The sequence below is a fragment of the Pelobates fuscus genome, chromosome 11, assembly GCF_036172605.1.
Source record: "Pelobates fuscus isolate aPelFus1 chromosome 11, aPelFus1.pri, whole genome shotgun sequence".
NCBI lineage: Eukaryota > Metazoa > Chordata > Amphibia > Anura > Pelobatidae > Pelobates > Pelobates fuscus.
Genome location: NC_086327.1, coordinates 69,448,401 through 69,474,957, shown reverse-complemented (window position 1 = coordinate 69,474,957; position 26,557 = coordinate 69,448,401). Strand labels below are relative to the sequence as shown.

Below are 26,557 nucleotides of genomic sequence, written 5' to 3'. Positions count from 1 at the left end.
TAATTTTTCAGATTGTATTCATATTAAATTACATTTTATATATAAATATTTGATGTGAAATGAAAGCCCTATATCTCCTGAACAAAATGATATATAATAAGTGTGGTTACACTTAATATGAAATAGGTCGATTAAGATTGAACAGACATATAGCGCAAATTCCAGGTTTAGTTTTGATTAGAACTTCTACAATTGGCTTCATCCTCAAGGGGTTAAACACTGAAGACTTTTATAATTTATTATGCTTTTAACTATTTCTGATTTTGTTTTCCGTGCGCCTGCCTTATCTTACTGTTTGCTTTGCTTAGAGACCTGTGTGTCTCGGTTTATTCACATCTTCACCTGGAACATGCGAGTCCCACAATGTAAATTCTTGAAAAAAAAATATTTTAATTTGAAATATAATTACAAAAAAAAAGGTATACTGACGCCTAATGAATAGTGCTAAACATTACAGCCAGCCAATCGTCCCATTATCCCAATATTTCTGTTTAGTATGTAATCTCGAGTGATTACTAGCGTTTCTACGGAAGACCTGTAGGTGGCATAAGGGAGCAAGACGACACTCTAATTTGACTCACCAACCCCTAATCAAAATGGCGTTTTTAGCGCACTTGCCATTTATTGAAATGGCGTCCATATGATGTCATATCCTGGGCAGTAGTCGCGTGAACGAAAAGGAAATAAGGCACAGACCGCCCCTTTTACTTCCTTTCCTTCCTCTGGCAGCGCGGAGAAAGGTAACGTGTTGGGGCCTTGCTCTCGAAATTCGGATACCGACCTAGCGTGGGTAAAGCTAAGCCTCACTGAAACATGCTGGTCTGTTAACTAATTGTCCGTAGTCTAACTGGCCGGTGCTGCTGGATTAGACATGTTTAATTTACATGAGGGAGTTTCGGATTAAGCTTCAGGCCTGGTGACTCTCTATGAAGCAGGCTTGTGGGGTGGAATGGGTGGCTGATATTTGCGGGCATTAATTTTCACTTTGAAGTGTCTGCAAACTTAATCTCTTAACGCTTTGATCAATTAAATGTATCTGGACACGTTTTTCTCTTGTAGCTTTATGGGAAACTAGTAAAGTGTTGTGGACGCGTTTATCTCGAACTTTTTGTGTGCGTGTTAGTAAAATGGTGACAGAATTTTGTAAGAAGCGCGAGCGAACATTTAGCCATCTTCCAACATTTGGATGAGTTTGAGAAATCCATTTTAGGTCAGATGTACAATGCACTTGCATTTAAGGAGGAGACGGGGGTGTACTGTGGAATGGTGTCCCTCAGTATCTCTGGGTCTATAATAAAATGGTGTACGAACAATTAAACTCTTATGTTCTTTGAGTGTGATATGCATTGTATTTGGTTGCTGAAAGCCGTACATTCACTGCAAGCCGTTGTTGTGCTTATGCTTGTTGTACCCTGGTGCCATTTCCTGCTAATGGAGAAAAGTTTTACAAGTCTTACCTTGGTCCCTGATGGGTGCTGAGGGTCCTCTAACTGCCAGTACATATCTGGTATCTGCAAAAGCCAGATGCTGTACTAGTTATTCATTAGCTGAGAGTGTTGGTTGAATGAATGACACTTTGTGCTTAGAAATATTTTTGAGCCGCCTTATGATACCCTAATGACGCTGCAGGAGAAGTTAAAAAGGATTCAACTATGTAGCGGAACTCTGCAATAATTCACATACTCAAGGCACATGACCATTTTAAAACCCTAACTGATCCTTTATTTTGCGTGTCAGACCTTGACAATCAGGGCATGTAAACTAAAGGGACCCTGTAGGCACCCAGACCACTTCAGCTCATTGCACTTAAAATGTTTACATTGCAGTTCTGTCTACCCACAGTGGCTGTCTTCCAGAAAGCAACTAGTCCTTCCTGTGTGGAAATGGACATTTGGTCCGGTATCTAACACTGGACGTCTTCAGTCTCTGAATGAGTACCTCCAGTGTCAGTTTTTTTTTTTTTTAATTTATTTTTTATGGGTAAACCTAATTCGAGCGTGGCCATTAGTGCGCATGCCCATTAGGTCTCTCCCGCTGAGTGACATTGGCGTTGGATTCAGGTAAGGGACTGAATGGGGTTTTAAGGCACTGTAGGAGTCTATAGTGCCAGGAAAACTGCTGTTTTCCTGGCACTATAGAATACCTTTACAGAAACTCTCCAAGAACCATAACTACTACAGCCCACTGTAGTGGTTGTGTAAACACACAAACCCATGTGTAACTGATCAAATTGTTTGCAAACTGTTGGACTATGTACCTCGAGGGCACCAGTCACTATCTCCAATGAGAGCTGGAAGGTTTTGCAAGAAACGTCCATCAGCTCTTGTGAGCTAAGCCCTCTTGTGCAGGCCAGCTCATTGGCAGTGTCTGCATTGCTTTGCTCAATGCAGAGAGCTTTAGGCTTTCCTGGAGGTGGTGGCGTGTGCACCAGATAAGTAGTCAAAAAGTTGGCAAACAGTGTAATTTTTTTTTGTTTTTTTAATCAGAAATTGTCTTGTTATATATGGAATTTATGCATAATCTCAATGACCAAATATACCTAAAACGTTGGCAAACAGTTTGACTGTTAACGTTGAGGTTTCCAGAGCTCTCCTGGCACAATAACCACTACATAATTTTGTAGTGATTATGGTGCTTTGTGTTCCTTTTAAAGAACACTAGTATTGGGAATACAAATCTGTCCCTAGCTGTGTATAGGTTACCCCCCTTTTCCAATACATTTTATTTTTTTTATTTTTTTAAATAGCTTATTTTTCTCACCTTTATTCCTTGGCACTGCTCACTTTTCATCGCTTCCTCCAGCAATGGTCCTATTCAAAGCTCATGATAGAAGAGCATTGGTGATCTGATGCTACACATTCAATGCTTCATAGGGAAACTTTGAATCCTGTGCTTTCACATATTTCTGTTAGTGCAGCTAAAACGCATCAAGTGGCAGTCAGTAAGAAAGCCACCAGAAGTTAATTTAACCCTGCAATGTAAATATTGCAGTTTCTGTAAAGAAAAAGAATATGCAATGCTTTACATTGCAGGCTTAAAATGGCAGAATATCTGCACCCAGGTTACTTTAATAGTCTTAGATGCAACAAAATTGCTATAAAAAGTATTAAGACATAAAGACCAGCATGTAAGGTTTCTTATCTTTAAGGAGTGTTACAATTTCAGGCTTGTGTCCCTTTTTAAAGGAGTAGTCTGCAAGATGTTACTGAATCATTGTTTTGAAGTTGGATAAAATTTAGCGTTAATAGTTGCAAAGAATCGTGAACTCTGTAAATTAGGTCTTTCAGAATATTAAATTGCTTTCAGAAATCGTAACCCTGAACCTTCTGTTAAATCACTACACAATTTCTTTTTTACTTATTTTAGTGTCCCAAAATGTCTGCTCATTTGCAATGGATGGTTATTCGAAACTCCTCAAGTTTCCTTATCAAGAGGAATAATCAAGTTTATAGCACGGTAAGCAGATGCAATATCTTCATTTAAAAACTGAATAGTGATATTCAATAAACAAATATGTATTCCTGGCACTATAGGTCTTCATAACGGTTTAAACACACCTTATACTTCAGGTTAAAAAGGTGATTCACTCCCCTTTTCTTAGTGCTGTGTGGGCCTGGTTGTGGATAATCCCTGCCCCCTTTGCTTGGATCGTCACTCTTGATGATCTTGGCTAATCTAATGCTTTCCTATTGGTGGCAAAACGCTGCACCATTCAACATCTACTTATAGAGATGCAGTGACTCAGTGCATCTCTATGGGGAAAATTCAGTGTCTGTTTATAGCGTGGCAACGCTGAACGCCAGTGGTTGTGCAGCACAGGAAGCACCTCAGGAAGCACCTCTAGTGACTGCCACTGGGGTGTCCCTAGCTATTAATGTAAACATTCTATGAAAATGCCTGTAGGGTCAGGCTGTAGTTGTTTTGGTGACGATGGTGTCACTTAAGCTTCATGTGGAGTTTTCTAGAATTGCTATAACTTTAGTTAAGAGCTGCATTAACATGTTGCTGGCTTAGGTGCCCAAACATTGCTTACACAATTCTGAGTTGTCTTAACAACTGTATTTTTGTGAAGTAAATGTTTTGTTTAGCAAAATACTATTTATTTGAAATGTGTTTTCTGCTGGAAATTGTTAGTCTAATTCATAACCCATTTTCCATGTATTCACTAGCAATTCGGCTATTGTGTCTGTGAATTAATAACTAAGCATACTCACAATTTTAATCTCTTTCTTGAAGGGTTTCTCCAATCTATATCAACATATCTGTGTTGAATGCTGCATATCACTATCACCATGACTACTTTAAAAAGCAGAAATGGTCAAAGGGATTGAAGTAACCCTTTAAATTACTGTCATCCTGCTGCTTCTGATCTATATTTGTTGTTCATTGATACTTCTGTTTCTTTTTTCATCTGTACCCATCGCTCTACATGTGTTAGATTCTCTTTCTAGCCATCTTCTTTGTCTATGAAAAACTGTCTACATTTTGAATTGAAATTTCAGTCAGCGGGGCTAAAAGATGTTTGTTCAGAGATCGATTAAAGGGACACTATAGGCACCAAAACAACTTTAGCTTAATGAAGCAGTTTTTGGTGTATAGGTAATGCATTTGCAGTCTCGCTGGTCAAAACAATGCAATTTATTTATGCAACCCTTTACACTTCCCTACATGTGACAAGATTTGCTTTCCTAAACACTTCCTGTAAAGAGAGGACTCATAAACTTCCATGATTGCACATTCTGTTTAATTATATTTTTTCTCCTGCTCTGAAAATAGCCTTCTAGACCCTGCAGGAGCCTCCTGTTTAAATTTCAATTTACAGAGCAGGAGATACAAACTTCTAAAGAAAGTTAACACCTAATTTAAATTAACCATTCTTTTCATGCAAGCTGTGTCTCACAGCAATGGGAGGGGTGGCTAGGGCTGCATGGCCAGAAACAAGTGATTTCAAACATAAATGGTGGAATATTGAGCAGTGAGCCTGCAGGGGCATTATCTACATGACCAAACTGCTAGTTATTTTTATGCCAATAGTTTAAATTTGCCTTTCGTACACATTAAGTGTGCTGCTTCCTGCCTTGAGTGATGCCTAATGGGAGAATGGTAAGTGATAGATATCTAGGGCATCTCCTCGCCGTAGAGTTCTTGTTGGATCTCCCATAGACCACCCATTTTGGACTCTAATGATCTCTCTACTTATTAAAAAGGAAAATATATTTCTAAATCTTTACCTTTGCATTCATCACTGTGCTAAGGGCAGTTTGATTTACAACATAAAATTATTTTAATCCAACACCTGCACCTAATTTTGGTAAGTTTCATTCTCCACTTTTTTGTTCTGTGCCACTAGGAACCGAACAACCTTAAGGCTCGGAACTCATTCAGGTACAATGGCCTAATCCACAGGAAAACTGTTGGTGTAGAACCTGCTGCTGATGGAAAGGGAGTAGTTGTCATTCTGAAAAAGCGTGCAGGTAATGTGTGTTTTATTTTTTACATTTTGTCTTCATCCTCATGCAGACCACACATTAAAACCCTACACTGCAAGACAACTAGTCTATCCTATTTGCTGTGATTGATCATTGATGTTTGGGGACCTGTTATTGTTGTAGTGGGATCTCATAACTGCACATACCCTGTTATAGATCCAGATATTCTAAACTGTTCCCTATTGCTGTTTTTAAATGATCCTCCATGCCTAGGTCTCTACCTACAGCTCTTTATGTAAACTCTTGCCCACTCATCTGTCTGAGCACTTCTTTGATTTTACTCACCACAATTCATCTTTTCCTCTTCTTTCTCATGGTGCTTTACATTTTTAAAGGAAAACTAGAGGGTCAGGAACATGTAGTCCTCCTCATCCTATAGTGTTAAAAGAACTATCTCCCCCCTTAACCCTTGAAATATAGTAAAATATTTCCTTTATTCCAGTTTGCTGGTGCTGACTCTCCCTCCTTGGCTGTTAGGAAAGCATTAGATTGCCTGAGATTGTCAATTCTGACAATCTAATTCAATGATGTGTCGGGGCGGAGCTAAACACTCCATTGCCAATCAGCATCTTCACATAGAGATGCGTCAAATCAATGTATCTATATGAGAAACGTTCAGTGTTTGCATGCAGAGGATGGTGACACTGTGCAGCACTGCCCCAGAAAGCACCTCCAATGGCTAGCTGAGTAGTGGCCATTTGAGGTAGCTTGTGTAGATAGTTGCATTTTTCAATTTGTCACACCCAACTTCTTGAGACCATTTTCTATTTGCACTTACACTTTAATCTTCTGTTACCCCCATTTGGAAATTTATGAAGTGTTTTTTATTATTCATCACATCGGTTTCTCTTCCTCTCTCAATGCTGACTGACAGATTGAAAGGGAAGAGCTTGTTATAATAAACAGCCATGATGGATATGCCCAGTTGCAGGTTAAACCTAAATATTTTGAATATTTCCATTTTTAACTTTGTGTTTTAAGTATACACAAACCTATTTTTACAAAATTAGATTAAGTGGAAGCTAGTATGAATCCAAAAATTAATCGTAGGGCAGTGAAGGGGTTAACCCTAGTTGACGAATACGGATGAAAAAGAAACACTGTCCTATATTTAGATAGAGATTAAAGGAGCACTACAGGGTTAAAACTGCCATCTGGGCCCCTCATGCCTCCAAAATCTTACTGTATTCAAGCCTGAAGCTGTAGCTCTGCATGCTGCTTTCCTCAGAAAAACAAGCAGTCTGCTGACCATCAGATCCAATCACAATGCTTCTCCATAGGATTGGCTGAGACTGACGAGGAGGCAGATCAGGGGCAGAGCCAGCACAATTCAAACACAGCCCTGGCCAATCGGCATCTCTTCATAGAGATGAATCGGATCAATGAATCTCTATGAGGAAAGTTCAGGGTCTGCATGCAGAGGGAGGAGATACTTAATGGAATGCATTTTAGGCAGCCATGACCCAGGAAGGATCTCTAACAGGTATCTAAGGAGTGGCCAGTGAAGTTATCTCTACGCTGTAATGTAAACACTGTGTTTACTGCAAAAGCCTGAAGGTAATGATTCTACTCACCAGAACAAATTCAATAGCTGTAGTTAGAACTAGGTGATTGGTGTCCCTTTAATCTTAAACATAACTTTTAATAATGAAATATACAAAAGTAGAAAGCTAAATGTTAAAATGAAAGTTATTTATTTAAATAAACCTAAATATGTTATAATGGAATAGGGGGGGGGGGGGAATTCTGTGTGTATCTATCATAAAATAGGTAGACTAATGTCAATGTAGACAGACTTTGGAATTGGACATCTTCACAGTAAATTGAAGTTTTGTGTTGTAGATGGATCTTCAGATTAGAACTAGACTATGTAACTGAATAATGTTGCAAGAAAGTATAGAGATGCTAATAACACCATGAAGAGCATAAATACAAATTGTCTGAACTGAAAGGTTTTTTTTTTTTTTTGCAACTGTTACCAAGTACTAAGATCAAAGAGATAAGCCTAGCAGTGAATGCATATCACCTAACCGTTATAACTGAGTTGTCAAAACTGCATGCAATGTGAAATACCGAATTCACTAGAAAGACATTTTCCAAGATATTCTCCCATCCCAAAGGTCTGCTAAAAACTCCAATCTTTTTACAAAATTGAAAAGATGTTGGAGATTTAGATTACGTTAGTGCTAGTATGCGTTGAAATATGATTGAATATTATCTAATAGATATGCTTCTATTCATCTGTGCCTTCGAGGGCACCTATACATTTCTAAACTAGCCCCCTATGAAAAACAAACTGCAATTGGGAATCCACTAGCTTGCCTGTATTTCTCGGCAATAAATAATCCGCCTTGATTTGCAGCGGGCTAGACAGCTTGAAGCCCCAGCCACCCAAAGTATTTTAAATAAATTGGATAAGTGTGTCCAATAGTAACTGCTAAAGTAAGCAAAGTAAGGAGAATTGCTCGAGAGGCTGAAATGAAAATAATTATTTCAATAACTTTTCATTTAAACATTTAGCTTTCTATTTTTAGATATTTCATTATTCAAAGTTATGTTTTAAGATTAATATCTATCTAAATATAGGACAGTGTGTTTTTTTCATTCGTACTCAAACCTTTTTGTTAAATATAGGGGAACAATATCGAAAATGCTGGGACATGACTTCCATTTTAAAAATCTTAAAATGGTAAACTAGTCTGGGAAAATATTTTAAACTTAATAGCTTTTGGATCATTGGCAAAAAAAATGGTCATCATGGGCTTATGTTGTGTTGGGAATCACTGCCCTGTGTCAATAACAAGGCAATTTACTAGGGTTCGACCGATATTGAGTTTTATTTTCTTTATTTATTTTTTTAAGAGCTGATATCAATAATCTGAACTTTCAGGCCGATAGTCGATGACTTGCTGATATTCTGTACATTTACCATTTTGAAAAAATAAAAAATTTCTTAAGGTAAATGCACAAATTATACATGCCACATGTAGTGGATGCAGTGTGTTTAGACAGGTGAGCTGTGTGTGTTTGTGTAGTGTGTATAGTGGATGCAGTGTGTGTTTGTGTAGTGTGTGTTTGTGGATGCAGTGTGTGTATAGTGGATGCAGTGTGTGTATAGTGGATGCAGTGTGTGTGTAGTGGATGCAGTGTGTGTGTAGTGGATGCAGTGTGTGTGTAGTGGATGCAGTGTGTGTGTAGTGGATGCAGTGTGTGTGTAGTGGATGCAGTGTGTGTGTAGTGGATGCAGTGTGTGTGTAGTGGATGCAGTGTGTGTGTAGTGGATGCAGTGTGTGTGTAGTGGATGCAGTGTGTGTGTAGTGGATGCAGTGTGTGTGTAGTGGATGCAGTGTGTGTGTAGTGGATGCAGTGTGTGTGTAGTGGATGCAGTGTGTGTGTAGTGGATGCAGTGTGTGTGTAGTGGATGCAGTGTGTGTGTAGTGGATGCAGTGTGTGTGTAGTGGATGCAGTGTGTGTGTAGTGGATGCAGTGTGTGTGTAGTGGATGCAGTGTGTGTGTAGTGGATGCAGTGTGTGTGTAGTGGATGCAGTGTGTGTGTGTAGTGGATGCAGTGTGTGTGTGTAGTGGATGCAGTGTGTGTGTGTAGTGGATGCAGTGTGTGTGTGTAGTGGATGCAGTGTGTGTGTGTAGTGGATGCAGTGTGTGTGTGTAGTGGATGCAGTGTGTGTGTGTAGTGGATGCAGTGTGTGTGTGTGTAGTGGATGCAGTGTGTGTGTGTAGTGGATGCAGTGTGTGTGTGTAGTGGATGCAGTGTGTGTGTGTAGTGGATGCAGTGTGTGTGTGTAGTGGATGCAGTGTGTGTGTGTAGTGGATGCAGTGTGTGTGTGTAGTGGATGCAGTGTGTGTGTGTAGTGGATGCAGTGTGTGTGTGTAGTGGATGCAGTGTGTGTGTGTAGTGGATGCAGTGTGTGTGTGTAGTGGATGCAGTGTGTGTGTGTGTAGTGGATGCAGTGTGTGTGTGTGTGTAGTGGATGCAGTGTGTGTGTGTGTGTAGTGGATGCAGTGTGTGTGTGTGTGTAGTGGATGCAGTGTGTGTGTGTGTGTAGTGGATGCAGTGTGTGTGTGTGTGTAGTGGATGCAGTGTGTGTGTGTGTGTGTAGTGGATGCAGTGTGTGTGTGTGTGTGTAGTGGATGCAGTGTGTGTGTGTGTGTGTAGTGGATGCAGTGTGTGTGTGTGTGTGTAGTGGATGTGTGTGTAGAGTGGGTGTAATTTGTGTCTATTTAAATGTAGTACTCATTTTGCAAAAGACAAAATAAAGCACAAAGCAAGATTTGCTGAGAATGCTAGCAAATGTTTACCCTGCCTGGAATCTGATTGAAACTATGCTGCCCTTATCTCTTTGAATTTTCAGAAAATGTAATCTCCGCACTTGTTACCAATTTTATTTTTAATATTTATTTGATTTAAAAAAATTTTGTTCCCCCTTCCCTGCTTGTTACCTGGCCAGGGAGGGGGAATATGGCATTCCCTGGTGGTCCAGTGGCATGGATGTGCAGTGGGGGGGTCGACAGTAAGCTGTTACTTGCCTTTCCAGCAGCTCCCTTCATCTCTCTGCGTAAATCTCGCGTCCTGCGTACCACACGGAGCGTTGCCATGGTAACCCGCAGGACTCGCGAGATTTGACATGGGAGCTGCTGGGAGGTTAGTAACGGCTTGCTCCCAGGACCGCCGGGCTTGTAATGAGCCCGACGATCTTAGGAGGTATCATATTGCAGAAAATACTGAATATCGGCTGATATCGGTAAAACCAATAATCAGTCGATCCCTACAATTTACTCCTCTGACCATGTAACCTCAACTGCGGTCTATTACTTGCTGCCCGATTTCTAGACTTTTCTACAACTGTCATTCACCAAGCCTCATTCTTCTTACAACTTCCAAGCCACGCAGAAATATATAATGAAGCCCTTGATTAATAAGTGTCATTAAGATCTAAACATAACTTGTGCATTAAATTGAGTGCCAAGATTTTACTTCACAAATCTGCTGTATAACTTGTGCACTTAATATACCTTCAGATACCGTCAGATCTTATTTTTAAATTTGCTGACTGCAGCAATAAACTTTTTTAAAAGTGCAATAAATAAAAATGTAATCTGTAATAGAACGCTTTTGTTTTGGTAACAAGAATGATTAACTTTTGTAGGTCAACGCAAACCTGCTACATCCTATGAAAAAATAACCATCAACAAGAACTCCCGCGCTACTTTAAGCAGCTTGCGCCACATTATCCGCAAGAATAACTACAGGAAGGACCTCCGCATGGTGAGTGAGAAAATGCATGTTATCCTTCTCAACACTGCAAAGAAGAAAAATCTTTCAATGCATCACTATTTTTTACTATTTTTAAGGAGGATGCTCTGTCAAGAAAATATAGTTATTGCCTTAAGGAAACTCTAAATACCATAACTATTCGAGCCACTCCCTGCCCTGCCACAGCTGCAGGAGAGCCGAAGCTCCTGTTTAAGTAGCTTTCTTTGGCTCACATGAATGAATCCTTGGCTTGGAGATCTTCTGGTTTTTCTGTAGCTGTAGTTGAGTATGCAAATTGTGACTTCAGACACACCATAAGAGGTTTCATAATCTTGTAAATTTATGCTAATTGCATGTGGTGTTACCTTAGTCTTCAGTTTGAATTCAGACTAGTTAACACAATCTGCTTTTTCTGCCCCGATTGGGTCTTTTTTTTATTTATTTTTTTCCCATCAATGTCATACCTTGCTGATTCCATGACCTTTTTTTTTTACTTCTGGTACATTTAATGGTCACTCTAAGAATCTACTTTGCATCATTACAATGTTATGATAATAGAAAAATAGTATGAGTACCCTGTTATCCCAGAATGGCATATTCCTGCAACATATATACACTCACTAGTTAGAAACCTGCTCTTCGATTACCACATCTCAAGGTGTTCTAAATATTGTATAGATCAGGCTTCCCCAAACTCCGGCCCTCCAGATGTTGCTGAACTACAACTCCCATGATTCTATGAATGAAATAGGCTGAGAATCATAAACTTGGTGTAACCTCATATTCGGCAGTGATAAATGGGATTTAAACTACATAGCACATTAAGATTGTAAACTTGTTTGAGCAGGGCCTTTTTAACCTCTTGTCTGAGATATTTGACAAGTCATTTACCTACAGAATATAACAATGTTATAATTTTAAAGCACTGGAATGTGCTATCACAATGTAAAAACAAGAACAGAACTTATTTTGTAAATCGCTTATACAATTGTGGTTACAGTAGAAATCGGCAATTTTTTTTACTGGATGCTAAAGCAGTCTAGAGCTCGCTGGGATACAGCGTGCCTGAATTATCACCTTGTCGGAAGCCACAGAAAGTCTGTTGGGCTGAGAGGGCTTTGTTATTGAAATGCTTACTTTTTCTAAGATCTCATGCTTTATTCTCGTGGGGGTCATTCCAAGTCTATGTAAGAAAACTACCGTATTTATTCGAGTATAACGCACACATGTGTATGACGCGCACCCCTAATTTTCGATTAAAAATCGGTATAAAATTTTATGCCGATTTTTTTAATCTAAAATTAGGGTGCTTGTTATACTCGAATAAATATTCGAGTGGGTGCTCGATAATATCGATAACAAGCCCGGCGGTCCTGGGGGGGTGGGCAGCAAGCGTTTACTCACCTCCGTGCAGCTCCTCCAGCTTCCCAGTGTAAATCTCGCGAGACCCGCGGCCAGCTCTGACTAATGAGCCCGGCGGTCCTGGAAGGTATATTTATTAGAGTATAACGCGCACCCTTAATTTTAAATTAAAAATCGGTTAAAAAAAATGCGCGTTATACTCGAATAAATACGGTACATGTGATTTTACATAACCTGCATTCATTTCAAGTCAGCAAGGTTTAAAGGGTCATGTGTTATCCCTCGGTAAGCTAACCTCATTGCAGCAGCCTTGGCAAAAGCCTGTTGAGAATTGCACAGGGAGTGACTGAATTCTTAACATTGCTAGGATTAAAGGGACAGTAAGCACCCAGACAAGCTTATCTCTTTTTTTGGGGGGTGGTGACGCAGGGGCAGAAGAACCCTGTAGTTTGGAATGCATTGTATTTCTAACCCTAAAGTGTATCCCTTTAAATGGGTTGGGCACATACATTTAAAGGGACCCTACAGTCACCAGAACTACAGCTTAATGCAGTTTTTCTGGTGAGTATATTGGCTCCCTTCAGGTGTTTTCATTGCCCCTAGGGACCCCTCCAAGTGGACACTCCTCAGATGGCCTCTGGAGAGGGGCTTCCTGGCTCAGGGCTGCACAGTAGGCAGCCCTGCCGTTCAGCGTCCCCACACTCTGCATGGGGACGCTGAATTTTCCTCATAGAGATGCATTGATTTAATGCATCTCTTAGAAGGTGCTGATTGGCCATAATGGTGTTTGGTCCTGCCCCCTTGCTGTTTTTAGCCAATCCAATGCTTTCCCCACGGGAAAGGGGGGTGTGGCCAGCGCCGGCAGACCCATGAAGAGCTGAAAATAAGTTGTTTTCACCCATTCTGAGGTGGCTAAGGGCGGGGCAAGCCACCTAAATAGTGGGTTTTCACTATAGGGTCAGGAATAAGTTTGTGTTACTGACCCTATAGTGATCCTTTAACTCACTGCAGCAAACCTAGTTATTGGAAGTCTGTGCAGGGAGAGAAACTAATTTGTCTAGATCTGCATATAGTCGCCAGAACTACATCTCTAGAGTAGTTTGGAATGTATAGTATGTCCCTGCAAGCCTTTTGTTTGGAGAAAAGGAAGTGTTTACATTATTGCTTAGTAATCTCTCTGCAGTGTGCAACACTGACATTCAGCATCTCCACGACTTTAGGTGTCAAGTTCAGTTTAAGGAGGAAAAGAGAGAGAGATCTCTACACATCTCTCAGCAGATTAATCTTGCCAACACAAGGTGGCAGTCTGTGTTCTAAAATTACTGACCACAATGCTACTGTAAAGATAATATATATTTTAATTGTAAGGTCAAATTGTTTCTTGTCATTGTCTTTACTTGGCTTTTTTTGTGTGTGCTTGTTAAGGTAGTAGTTGGGAGCTTGGATCTGTGGAATAAAACAAATTATTATTTTTAAATACATGTGATTACCATTGTAAACTTTTTAAGATGTTCTCATGTAATCTGATGCAAAATAAAGTTCCACCTTTTTCATTCCTCTAGGCTGCTCTCAGACGTGCAAGTGCTATCCTAAAAAGTCAGAAACCTGTTGTGGTGAAAAAGAAGCGCACCCGAACTACCAAGACTGCATAATTTGTTCTGCCGAATGCATAATAAAAATGCTTCTACAAACCTGAACATGGGAGTGGGTGTTTTTTTTTTCCCTTTGTGGTTTATAGTCTTTGTGCCAGTAATTTCTCACTTTTAAATTTGTGACGCTATAAAGGAATAAGTTCTGCAGTATTGTCTACTTATTTTGGTACAATCTGTTACTCTAGAGGTCACTGCTTATTAAAGACAAGCTGCTTAGTGTTTTGTGCTACTCCTGCTTAGTGAGATTGTCTGTTGGCTAACTGGATTTCCAAAGCAAGATTAATGCTTGGAGTCTTTATATTTAAAAAAAAAAAAAAAAAAAAAAATACTTGTTCATTCTTTTCTGAGCCAATTTAAATTATAGAAGATAAGTGCAGTTAACACCTATTTATTGAGCACTTAGAATTTTAAAAATGCAAAATGATTATTGCTTTGGTCAATGGAATCTCAAACACTTGCATATGTAAATGTTAGTTATGCAATTCCGTATCTTATTTCTCACTAAATCCTTCTGTTAAATGTATCATGTTCCTTGTGGGTGCACCTGCTCAATTGAAGAGTGAAGAGAAAGTATGTCATGGCATCCTTCAGTAGAATTATTCAAATTTAGTTTTTTAGAAAAATTTGATAGATAATCAAGAACTCATGGACAATATCTATAATTGACATAGTGAGGCTTATGTTTGTATTATATTTTTCTAATCCCTACAAAATATAACAGAACATAGCTGATACAAGTCATAGTCTCTGAATGGAACCTCTCCATCTAGTACAAATCTACACTAGTAATTTGTCAGTCTTTGAAATGAGTACTAGGTGCAATTATTTTATAGGGTAATGGGCAAGGGTAAGTCCTTGTTGGTGGCTGTGTAGTCATATAATGAAAGACAAATCAAACTCTTGCAAGAAAATAGAATCCCATTGACTTTTGACACTTTTTATATCTTTATTATGTTAGTAAATATCTTTGAGCAATAGGTCTGTAATATAAGCACTGTTTTTATTTTTTTAAACCATAAGAATGCCATCCTTCCCATTTCTTTCTGTATATCCTGTAAAGAAAAAACGGAAACCACAGGTGTGATTAGCTGTAATATGAGAAGGGGATTGGTGGTATTAATATGATTTAACATGTCCATAGGCCATGGCTCCAGGCGGCACTTTTGCCACTCCTGTTCTTTATCCTCTTCTGTTCTTTATCCTCTTCCTGGTTTGACAGGAGATGCTCATTGAGGGAGCTGAACAGCTTCCTGTCAGTCTGGTAGAAGAAACAGAAGCTCCCCTACAGCGGTCCTCTATGCCACATTACATGAAGGAAGATAAGCAGAGGCACAATGGGGGATGAGAGAAGAGCACACAAAAGAGCCTAACATGGATGGGGGTGTGTGTGTGTGTGTGTGTGTGTGTGTGTGATTTACTGGGTGTGGTTTGTTGAGGGGGCAGCACAATGTCTTGGGCCAACCCTGACTGTAGTGTAGATCTATTATTTTAATAGTGTGCTATGACACATTGGTTCATCAAGCATCCTTAGTGTGTGCCATGAACATTGATTTTTGGTCTGGAATTGGATAAATGCAGTTAAGTATCTTCTGTATAAAGGTCTGCATTACAATTCCCATCTCACAAGTAGATCGAGCAAGTTTTTACTTAGAAATGATTTCTTCTCTAGTCCAGAATGATTCTAAAAAAAATGAATGTTTAAGCTACTGCTGAAGCCCCCCCCCTCCCCCCCAAAAAAACAAACATTCTTGTTACGTGTTTGTCACGAAACCAACCTTGCCACTGGGCATTGGAGAAGCCTGTTTGCCCGCCTCCTACCTGCTGACTATGGCCCCTTGAAAATTGGTACGTTTAGAGAACTATATTTGGGCATATTGTATTTTATTGTGCGACTGCTGGCCCTTTAAGCACAGTGAATGGTATTTTATTGTACTGCTGCTGGCCCTTGAAGAACTGTCTGGGGACATATTGAGACTTTGGGTAACAATACCCTTTAAGACTATGGCCCCTGAAAATTATGAACTTTTATTGTGTGTGTATGGCCCTTTAAGAACCGTCTGGGGACATCTTATAACTGTGGTGAACAATGCCCCTTTAAGACTGTCCCCAGACCTGTAAAATAACTTGCCCCTGGCTTTCTCCCACTTGGTTCAGTAAATAGGGCTTACTGAACCAAGTATTACACAGGCGGACCACCCAGGAGTTAAAGTATGCAGGCAATTTACCTCCCAGGCTGTGAGGTTACTGCAGGTTAATTGCACGTGGCGGCGGCCATCTTTGTTCAGTCGAACGCGGTCAGCGGTGTATGCTAAAGATTCTGTGGAACTGAAATCGGCTACACATTTTGCCGAACACCGCTGACCCTTACCTTCTCCTACACTTCGTTTTTCAGCTCCAGAGACTAAGTCCCGTTCGAAATGGGACTTAGTTGTTTTTCGGCATGAAATTGACCGACCGCACAGCCCAAATCTATGGAACTGTTTTGGGCAGGAAAATGTGCTTGCGGTCGATCATAAAGGCACCTCCAGCTAACTTTTGATCCACTGCAGGGATTTGGCTGATTTTTGGAAGTGTTTATGTTTAAAATGTGCTGATTCCAAATATGTAATTGAAGATTGGATGTATGGATTTAAAGTTATAGCACATGTATAAAAACTGTAGTTTTCCTGGCTGTAATAATTGTGAACTGGTTATCTGAGGGGAGGGAACCTGTGGGTTGCAACCGTTGTGCTATTGGCTATTTTACCCCTCCCCTATGGGCGGTCTTGTATGTGTAAGATGGAAATAAAAGCAGACTGGGTGTGCTAGCACCTCAGATCATCTTGTACCTTCATGAAGTTTCGGCTCATGTTTGGGGGATTGGAGAACTACACTCTGGGGATTGCTATAATCACTATACTCCCCAGGGTATAATCGCTGAGCTCTGCTAAGAGCTTGTTCCTGTTCCTGCTCTCTGGAATTCGGAGAGGTCCATCTACTGGAAGCTAGACCCTGGTCTTGGGTCCAGAGTGGGTAGCGTGGCGAGACCCCAACCAAGCTGCGGCGGTTCGTGGGAGTCTACAGTGGTTATGGTGTCTGGTGGAGTGCTTGGAGACCTCGGAAAGCACTAGGAGCATCCGTCAGCGGAGGGTACCCGGTCGGGGTGCCAGCGGTTCCGTTACAGTGTTCCTTAATTCAAAAGGGTCAGAAACCACAGGATTACAAAGATTAAAGTAGTTGTCACCATCTGGGGTTTTTGTAGAATATGCAAAGAGCCCCAATGGTGACATCCCAGCTGCGTGTCTGGTGGAGGAGTCATATATGGGTTCTGTCATTCTTCTGTTTGATCATCAGATGGCAGTACTGTAGTACTCTTGTGTATGCACAACAGTTAAGTCTATGGAGTCTTCTGTGAAACTGCAAGATCCTCTGTTGGGAGAGTTTTATTTGTGCTCAGAATTTATCCAATACATAATGGAATGTAGAAGGAGAAGCAAAGTTGGTTGAGGTGTGCCGAAACCAATGTACGAGTAGGCCTGTAAAAGAGGGCCCACAAAGGTGAATTGTTAATATAGGTGGGTGGGGACAAACAGCTTGCACAACAAAGGTAAGTAGGGTTTATATAGGATCGTAACTCCTCCCACAAATTCAGGCAAAATGGCTTTCTAACTTGTGCTCGGAATTTATCTAATACGTAATGGAATGTAGAAGGAGAAGCAAAGTTGATTGAGGTGTGCCGAAACCAATGTAACTAAGCTGAGGATTACCTGTGGCCCCATCACTTAGTGATGTGGACTGGGGTGTAAGAGCTGGAACCGCTGAAGCAGCACTTCTGCGAAAAAGAGAGACCAGCGAAGGAAGCCATGATGTAAAGACCTTAAAGGGACACTCCAGGCACCCAGACCACTTCTGCTCGTTGGAGTGGTCTGGGTGCCAACTCCTAACCCTGCAAGTGTAATTATTGCAGTTTGGCATAAACTGCAATAATTACCTTGCAGGGTTAACTCCACCTCTAGTTGCTGTCTTCCCCAGAAATGAAATGGTCAGCCCAGCTTGTCCCTCTGGCCGCCTCCCTGACTAGTGCGTGGGGTGAAGGGGTGGTGAGAAGTGGAAGTAGCTGTCTCTATGCGAGAGGCAATGATAAACAGAGGAATGGAAAGCTTTAAGTCGTGGGTGTCACTCTTCGGACTACTGAAATGTTACCAAGAATATAACCTTTGTACTGTAGGGAGTTTTGTGAAGTTAAGTAGTGATGTTAGTTTAACGTCCTTTCCATCTAGAATAACTTTCTCCATGGAAATTGGAACAGGGTGGGCCGGTGAGACGTATGGAGTAGTGGTCTACCGAACTGTTCGCCGGCGAATAGTTCCTGGCGAACATAGCGTGTTCGCGTTTGCCGCCGTGGGCGAACACATGCGCAGTTCGATCCGCCCCCTATTCGTCATCATTGAGCAAACTTTGACCTTGTGCCTCACGGTCAGCAGACACATTCCTGCAAATTAGCAGCAGACCCTCCCACCTCCCTCCCAGCATCCATTTTAGATTCATTCTGAAGCTGCATGCTTAGTGAGAGGAGGGAAAGTGTAGCTGCTGCTCATTAGATAGGGAAATTGATAGCTAGGGTATTCAGTGTCCACTACAGTCCTGAAGGACTCATCTGATCTCTGCTGTAAGAACAGCACCCCAAAAAGCCCTTTTTAGGGCTAGAACATCAGGCTGCTTTTTTTTTTTTCTGTGTAATGTAATTGCAGTTGCCTGCCTGCCAGCTTCTGTGTCAGGCTCACAGTGGATACTGTGCCCATTTGCCCAGTCAGTGCCACCATTCATATCTGGTGTCACAATAGCTTAAGCTTGACATTTAAAAGGAAAAAAAAATTTTTTCACTGTAATAGATTGAATAGCAGTTGGTTGTCTGCAAGCGTCTGGGTGTCAGGCCTCCTTCAGCGTGTGCTCTGCAGACCTCTGCCAGTGTACTTTGCCAGTTGCCACTCATATCTGGTGTCTCTAAAGCGTGCTTTTACAAATAAAAGTTTTTCAGTGTAAGTTAATAGCACTCAGTGTCCTTAAATTGGGTGTCAGGCCTCCTTCAGCGTGTGCTCTGCAGACCTCTGCCCGTGTACTTTGCCACTCATATCTGGTGTCTCTATAGCGTGCTTTTACAAAGAAAAAAAGTTTTTCAGTGTAAGCTAATAGCAGTCAGTGTCCTTAAAGCGGGTGTCAGGGTTTTTCACTGTTCTAGATTATAGATTGAATAGCAGTTAGTTGTCTCCAAGTGTCTGTGTGTCAGGCCTACAACGTGTACTCTGCCAACTTTTGCCAGTTCACAGTGCCACTCATATCTGGTGTCCCAATAGCTTGCATTTAAAAACCAAAAAACTTTTTTCACTGTTATAGATTGAATAGCAGTTAGTTGTCTCCAAGCGTCTGTGTGTCAGGCCTGCTCATCTGCCCACAGTCAGGTGTCTGTCAAGGACATGTTTGAGCGTAAGAAGCCAATGTCAGAAAGTCACCCCCTTGCCCGGCGTCTGACAGCTGGCTTGTCTGTACTATTAGCCCGCCAGCTTTTACCATACGAGCTGGTGGAGTCTGAGGCGTTCAAAAAATTTGTAGCTATTGGGACACCGCAGTGGAAGGTACGCGGCCGAAATTTCTTTTCACAAAAGGCAATCCCCAACCTGCTCCCCAGGTACTATTCCACATCCCGGATGTGTCACGCCGTCTTGTGTTTGACTTGCTTGAAAGCAGAGAGTCACACCGGACAAGCACTCCTGTCCGCCCTGAACGCACAGGTGGAAAAGTGGCTGACTCCGCAGCAACTGGAGATCGTCAAAGTGGTTTGTGACAACGGAACAAATTTGTTGGCGGCATTGAAGTTGGGCAAGTTGACACATGTGCCGTGCATGGCACATGTGTGTAATCTGATCGTACAACGCTTTGTGCATAAGTACACAGGCTTACAGGACGTCCTTCTTGTCTCTGTACTTAACTGCCAACAGCTCCTCTTGGCGCAGAGCTGAGGTCTCCCCCCTTCGTAGCCGGGTGCGTGCAAGTTGTCCTGGGAAACCTGTTCTGTTCTTTTTAATTGTGCCGCAAGCTACTGTATCAAAACAGTACAGTAGCTTGAACAAAGGGACACTTGTATAAAAATTGTCAGTATACAAGTGGTACCCTTTGTTCATCAGGGGGAATATCAGGTCCCAGACAATCTTGCCACTGGTTCCCATATGTTCTGGGCAACCTGAAGGGTCAAGGTGGCTATCCTTTCCCTCGTACACCCGGAAGGCCTGAGTATACCCAGTCTCGCTATCACGGAACAGTCTCTATTCTGCTCTGTGTCAGTGTGTATCAGGGATCCTTAGGACAGGTGTCAATCCATATCTTCCAAGTGACCCAATGTAGGGGGAACAGTCCCTATTCTGCTCTGTGTGAGGAGGAGGAACGGGAAATGAGTAGCTCGGCATCCAACCTTGTGCAAATGGGGTCTTTCATGCTGTCGTGCCTGTTGAGGGACCCTCGTATAAAAAGGCTGAAGGAGAACGACCTGTGCTGGGTGTCCACGTTACTAGACCCCCGGTATAAGCAGACAGTGGTGGAAATGTTACCGAATTACAAGTCGGAAAGGATGCAGCATTTGCAAAATAAATTAAAAAGTATGCTTTACACAGCGTATAAGGGTGATGTCACAGCACAACGGGAATCTAACAGGGGAAGAGGTGAAAGTCATCCTCCTCCTCCCACGACCAAGCCATATCTGCCAAGTGACCCTATGTAGGGCTAACAGTCCCTATTCTGGTCTGTGTCAGTGTGTATTAGGGGCTCTGAGGACAGGTGTCAATCCATATCTGCCAAGTGACCCTATGTAGGGGGAACAGTATCTATTCTGCTCTGTGTCAGTGTGTATCATGGTCTCTGAGGACAGGTTTCAGTCCATACATGCCAAGTGACCCTATGTAGGGGGAACAGTCCCTATTCTGCTCTGTGTCCGTGTGCATCATGGTCTCTGAGGACAGGTGTCAATCCATATCTGCCAAGTGACCCTATGTAGGGGGAACAGTCTCTATTCTGCTCTGTGTCAGTGTGTATCAGGGATCCTTAGGACAGGTGTCAATCCATATCTGCCAAGTGACCCTATGTAGGGGGAACAGTCCCTATTCTGCTCTGTGTGAGGAGGAGGAACGGGAAATGAGTAGCTCGGCATCCAACCTTGTGCAAATGGGGTCTTTCATGCTGTCGTGCCTATTGAGAGACCCTCGTATAAAAAGGCTGAAGGAGAACGACCTGTGCTGGGTGTCCACGCTACTAGACCCCCGGTATAAGCAGACAGTGGTGGAAATGTTACCGAATTACAAGTCGGAAAGGATGCAGCATTTGCAAAATAAATTAAAAAGTATGCTTTACACAGCGTATAAGGGTGATGTCACAGCACAACGGGAATCTAACAGGGGAAGAGGTGAAAGTCATCCTCCTCCTCTCACGACCACGCCATATCTGCCAAGTGACCCTATGTAGGGGTAACAGTCCCTATTCTGCTCTGTGTCAGTGTGTTTCAAGGGCTCTGAGGACAGGTGTCAATCCATATCTGCCAAGTGACCCTATGTAGGGGGAACAGTCTCTATTCTGCTCTGTGTCAGTGTGTATCATGGTCTCTGAGGACAGGTGTCAATCCATATCTGCCAAGTGAAACTATGTAGGGGGAACAGTCTCTATTCTGCTCTGTGTCAGTGTGTATCAGGGGCTTTGAGGACAGGTGTCAATCCATATCTGCCAAGTGATCCTATGTAGGGGGAACAGTCTCTATTCTGCTCTTTGTCAGTGTGTATCAGGGATCCGTAGGATAGGTGTCAATCCATATCTGCCAAGTGACCCTATGTAGGGGGAACAGTCCCTATTCTGCTCTGTGTCTGTGTGCATCAGGGGCTCTGAGGACAGGTGTCAATTCATATGTCAAGGTGTCAAGATGTCATATGTCAGGTGTCAATCCATATTCATTGTGATTTAGGAATCTTAGGTGATTTCTGCCCTTTATGGATTAAAACCAGACTCTGCATCAACTGTGTCATTTTCCATGGGAGTTTTGCCATGGATCCCCCTCCGGCATACCACAGTCCAGGTGTTAGTCCCCTTGAAACAACTTTTCCATCACTTTTGTGGCCAGAAAGAGTCCCTGTGGGTTTTAAAATTCGCCTGCCCATTGAAGTTTGCGGAAGTTTCCGTTTGCGGAAGTTCCCGTTCGCCGTTCGCGAACCGAAAATTTTGTGTTCGCGACATCACAAGTATGGAGTAGTGATAGTGGGTGGTGGGGGACGGGGAGGGAAATGAGGGGTAAGCCAGACTGTATGACCGACATCACCAGGTGAGCGCCTGCCGGGCTTAACGAGACACCTGGTATGGCTTTAGCCGATTCCATTTATCAGCCTGTTAATCATTTGGAGGCTGGCCAGGATAGCGACTGGGGTCTCCTGATTGGAATCTGAGGAGTAAGCTGACGGCCCTTGTGAACTAGTCCCGGGCCTGGGAACATTGGGCTGTGCCGTTGTGAGCCAGTGTAGTTCTGCCTTACTGGCAGTGGCTGGGGAGGGAATACCCCTGTGTCAGAGCTCTGTTGAAATTTTTTGGAATGTACCAGAATCCCAGGTAACTGAGAGTAGAAGGGGTGAGGGGGTTCCTATGGAGACCCTGGGCAGACTGGCGTGCTGGGTATTTCGTCCCAACAGCAGACCGATTATCGAGATGGATACTTGGGACATTCTGAAAAAGAAATAATGATTTGGATAACTAATGTGTCTTAGAGGTATGGATGAGACCTTCGGAGAACTGGCCTGCTAGCTAGTGCCGAGGCGAAGAATTTACCTAGAACCAAGTGGCGGAGAGAGGCTCTACCTATGATTTGGGCAGAGGGGATTTTGTGGCCAATTGAACGTGGTGGCAGGATGTCGGCCTCTCGGTGACAGTAAGAGATTCAAAACGTGTGGCCGTGACATGGGAAGCCCTAACTGTAGCCCTAAAGAAGGACGAGCGAGGTGGCTAACTATAATTTGGTCGTGGTGCTGTACCTCCATGGTGGGGTGTAGACCTCGCGGGAACCTAGTATTACTTAGGATAGCTAAGGTCAGTTCTCTAGCCTAATGGGACTTGTCTCTTAGAATGGTGTGATATAACGTATGTAGATACTTAACCTTGAGTGTATGACCTCTTTATTTGGTCCACGCGCCGGAAGATTACAATATATTCTTGCTACTGCAGGAAACGGGCCCGGTCCTGGAAACCTTAGGGGGAAAAAGATGCTAGTGGGCCTGAGGCGTGCCACTAATATAATGAGTGTAAAAATGTTGAACTTATGAGAAGGTGTGTATCAGAGAAACTGTAACTTACGAATGTGGTAAGCTGAGGGACCTGAACGTTGGTCCGTGAATTAGAGACAAGCCCCTGGTTTCCCATAAATGTGAATTTTTTGAATGATACGAAGGCAAAGTGAGGCCTTAAGGAGAAACTTAATCGTAGCAAGTGAGATTACCAATACCTGATACTGTAATGCAGGGAACCAGGTAGCCTGTAGGTTGTCGACTTGGTGAGCTGCGGCAAAGACACAGGTCTAAGTAATGATATGTAGAAATAAATGACAAAACATGTACCGTTAAATATAGTAGTAATATGGTGGATTATGATTATGAGATTGTTGTTGACATTTTGAGAGGAATCTTAGCCCAGGTACGTTTTGAAGTGTAGAGACCACTTTGGGAGGTGGGGGGCTGTATGAGGCCTCAAGAGAAAAAGTAAAATGGTAAACCTTCTTACTTGTTACCGAAATGCAGGATACTGGGTACCTCTTCTTGGAGCTCTGTTTGAAGAAAAGTATAAGTAGTAGCAAGGTGGTTTAAGTTTGTGTGATTGATGTTTTAAATGCCGTGAGGAATCTCAGAACTGGCCTGTTAAAAGTTTAGAACCCACTTTGGGAGGTGGGGAGGCTAAATGAGGCCATGGAGGCTGAATGAGGCCTCGAGGGAAAAGAGATCTGGTAAACCTACTTACCTGATACAGTAATACAGGGTACTGGGATACCACTTCTTGAAGACTGATTGGAGGAAAGTGGAGGTGTATTATATACGTAAATTATAAAAGAAAGTGGCCAAACTGTGCCTTTAAGAAGATTACCCTGTGAAAAATAGATGTCCCACAATTATGTGACCATGGACTAAAAATTAGTAAAACACATATATTTCACCCAGTGGTGACTTTAATATAATAAACTTAACATGATATAGGAAAGAAATTATGTGAGTGCTTGGTATAAGTAAAGAGACATAACTAGATAATTATAGTACATTAGTAAATTTAAACATTGTAGCCCCTTTCGTTCAGTTAACCGAATGAACAAGAGTACTATAAATAGAAAGAACTCCCGTATTCGGTAAATGGAACACATGAAAGGATTTAAATGAAAGCCAATTGAATAATCATCTGCAGGCTGTAACGTGTAAATTAATGAAAGGTTGCATGAAAAAAAAGTTTGAACGTGTTCGGCTGGACAGATGTACGAAAGAACAGACGAACGTAGGGTAAGTGTGCACGTACGGTACATAGAATTAAACGAAAGTAAATGAGAGCGTGTGTATTCCGCATTCGGCTGTTAGCTGCATGAACGCGGAAGTACACGAACATCGTAATAGCACGAATAGGTAAGTCATGAAGGGAGCCTATCCCTGCGTTTTTAGGCCCGAACGTGGGAAATAGCCGAACACTATTTCCCACGTTATGCTTATGTGGACGTGCCGGTCTCGTGACCAGAAGCCGGGTAGCGAGTAGGGAAGTCGGGTAGAAGCCAGTGGATGGGCACGGAAGACGGAGGTAGGAGCTGCTGGTGACGGACTGTTTACTGGAGACTGACTTTGGCAGGAACAACGGACCGGAAGTGCTGGTTGCTATAGTGAAGACAAACAGCTTGCACAACAAAGGTAAGTAGGGGGGTAGGGTTTATATAGGATCATAACTCCTCCCACAAATTCAGGCCAAATGGCCTTCCAACATATACAGGGTAGGGAAACAGCGCAAAAAAAATAAAATAAACTATAAAGATAGTATGTAAGAGGCAGTCAACCTGAAGTAGGGCTCCCTCTAAGAGAAAGGTTGCGCCAAGTAACAAACTATGTAAATAGATACTAGAAAACAATTGCAAATATATAGAGTCCACAACAGTAATGATAATCAAATATCCCAATAAAAGCAGAAATAAAGAAACAGTCTGTTGAGAAGAATGTTTTTTTAATAGAAACCGGATGGGGACAACTTTTAGGAATCCGTGTGGAAACAGAAAAAGGATAATAGTGCAAGTAGTCCTATAAAAATCATATAAAAATATAGGGTCTAATGTGGTCCTACTCACGAGTAATCGAGCTTAAAACCAGCTCTAGTATGTATGGCGTACAGCAGTACAATCCCCACCTAAAGGATAAGTTGTAAATATCAAGGCACTGTGTAGACCATAAAAGAAGACAACAAATAGTGCTCACTGCATAAAAGAATAGAAGTATGTATAATAAATGTTTACTTACATTTAATTGAGCAGACAGACTGCTCAATAAATCAGGCGTGAGTGGTATAATCCCCACCTAGGATTTCTTTGGAGTAAGTACTCAACTGGAATAGTAAAATCTGGACACCAGGCAGTAATAGTAATAAAAGTATAAAATAATTTAAAAATAAAAAGTAAAATGGCACAATCAAATCGTTTAAAAGTAGCCAAAATACCTTTATTCAACACAATAATAAAAATATCCACAACGCGTTTCGCCTATATGGCTTTCTCAAGTGGAGATTAAAAATACATGTCTGGTAGGCTATATATATATATATATAGGGGACTGATAGTAACAAAATTTTTAAATTTTGGCACCCAAATGACATCACAGATAAAAAATGTAACATATATTCAAATTATAAAGAGCGTTATACATATAAATAGTGTAAATTATGTGAAACTTGTGGTTAATTATTAGCATAAAAACAAGGGCGTTAACAGTGTTAGATTGCATACCTCATTGGTGGCCATATTGGGGATCGGAATGTGCCGCTGAGGAGTATGCGACATGTAAATTATGTGATTTTTTTTATTTTTTAGTCATGTGTAAGGACTATTAGGAGTGAGATTCTACCTAGAGCTGCTCAGGTAGAGAAATTTAAGGGGCGTGTTTTGCGGCCGTGGGTCATTGGTGGAATTATGGGAAATTTAGTAATTTTTAGAGCAGACAAAGCTGCCTGCGAGAAGGGGCATGGTTATCGTCCGTTAAGGGGATTATGAGAAACGTTGTTGAAATGACTAAGGGTCTGAGGGGTATGGTTATAGACCGTAGGGGGCTTATAATTAGAGAATGTAAGGTGATGGTTTCAACATGGAGGTGTTTTTTTTTCTATATCTGCCTCTCCAAAGGAGTTTACATTTCTGGATCCCTATACACTTTAGGTATTTGGGAAAAATGTTTAGATTCAGAGTGATTAGAGTATCCTTTTACAATATTACGACAATGCTCCGCCAGTCTAGTTTTTAAACATCTTGAAGTCATTCCCACATATTGCAAGCCGCATGGGCACTCAAGTAAATATATCAAATATTTAGTATTACAGCATATGAGGTCTTTTATAGGGTAAGATGTTTTGGTATTGTTGAATATAAAGTGAGTAGTTTTTGATTTCATATTGGGATCTGTGTTTTTGCAGACTATGCAGCTATTGCATTTGTAAATTTGGATTGGGGTAAAAAAAGTAAAATTTTTATTTATGTGCTCTTTTGTGTAGTTTTTTGTAAGAAA

The 26,557-nt window shown here is 41.6% G+C and overlaps 1 protein-coding gene across 1 annotated transcript; it reads left to right on the top strand.

Annotated features, from left to right (window-relative positions):
• The first annotated feature begins 722 nt into the window (after positions 1–722).
• Positions 723–13,820, top strand: RPL28 (ribosomal protein L28). The gene is made up of 5 exons (XM_063437039.1): positions 723–740; positions 3,367–3,456; positions 5,351–5,474; positions 10,655–10,773; positions 13,686–13,820. The coding sequence occupies exons 2-5, from the start codon at positions 3,376–3,378 to the stop codon at positions 13,773–13,775; spliced, it is 414 nt and encodes a 137-aa protein (XP_063293109.1). The 5' UTR covers positions 723–740; positions 3,367–3,375; the 3' UTR covers positions 13,776–13,820.
• Positions 13,821–26,557: the final 12,737 nt, after the last annotated feature.

What these genes read in the sequence shown, in the direction of transcription:
- RPL28 (XM_063437039.1), top strand. Translation starts at nt 3,376, where the DNA reads ATGTCTGCTCATTTGCAATGGATGGTTATTCGAAACTCCTCAAGTTTC. An exon ending in ATAATCAAGTTTATAGCACG is followed by an intron (nt 3,457 to 5,350) that starts GTAAGCAGATGC and finishes CTGTGCCACTAG; the next exon opens with GAACCGAACAACCTTAAGGC. An exon ending in ACAGGAAGGACCTCCGCATG is followed by an intron (nt 10,774 to 13,685) that starts GTGAGTGAGAAA and finishes TCATTCCTCTAG; the next exon opens with GCTGCTCTCAGACGTGCAAG.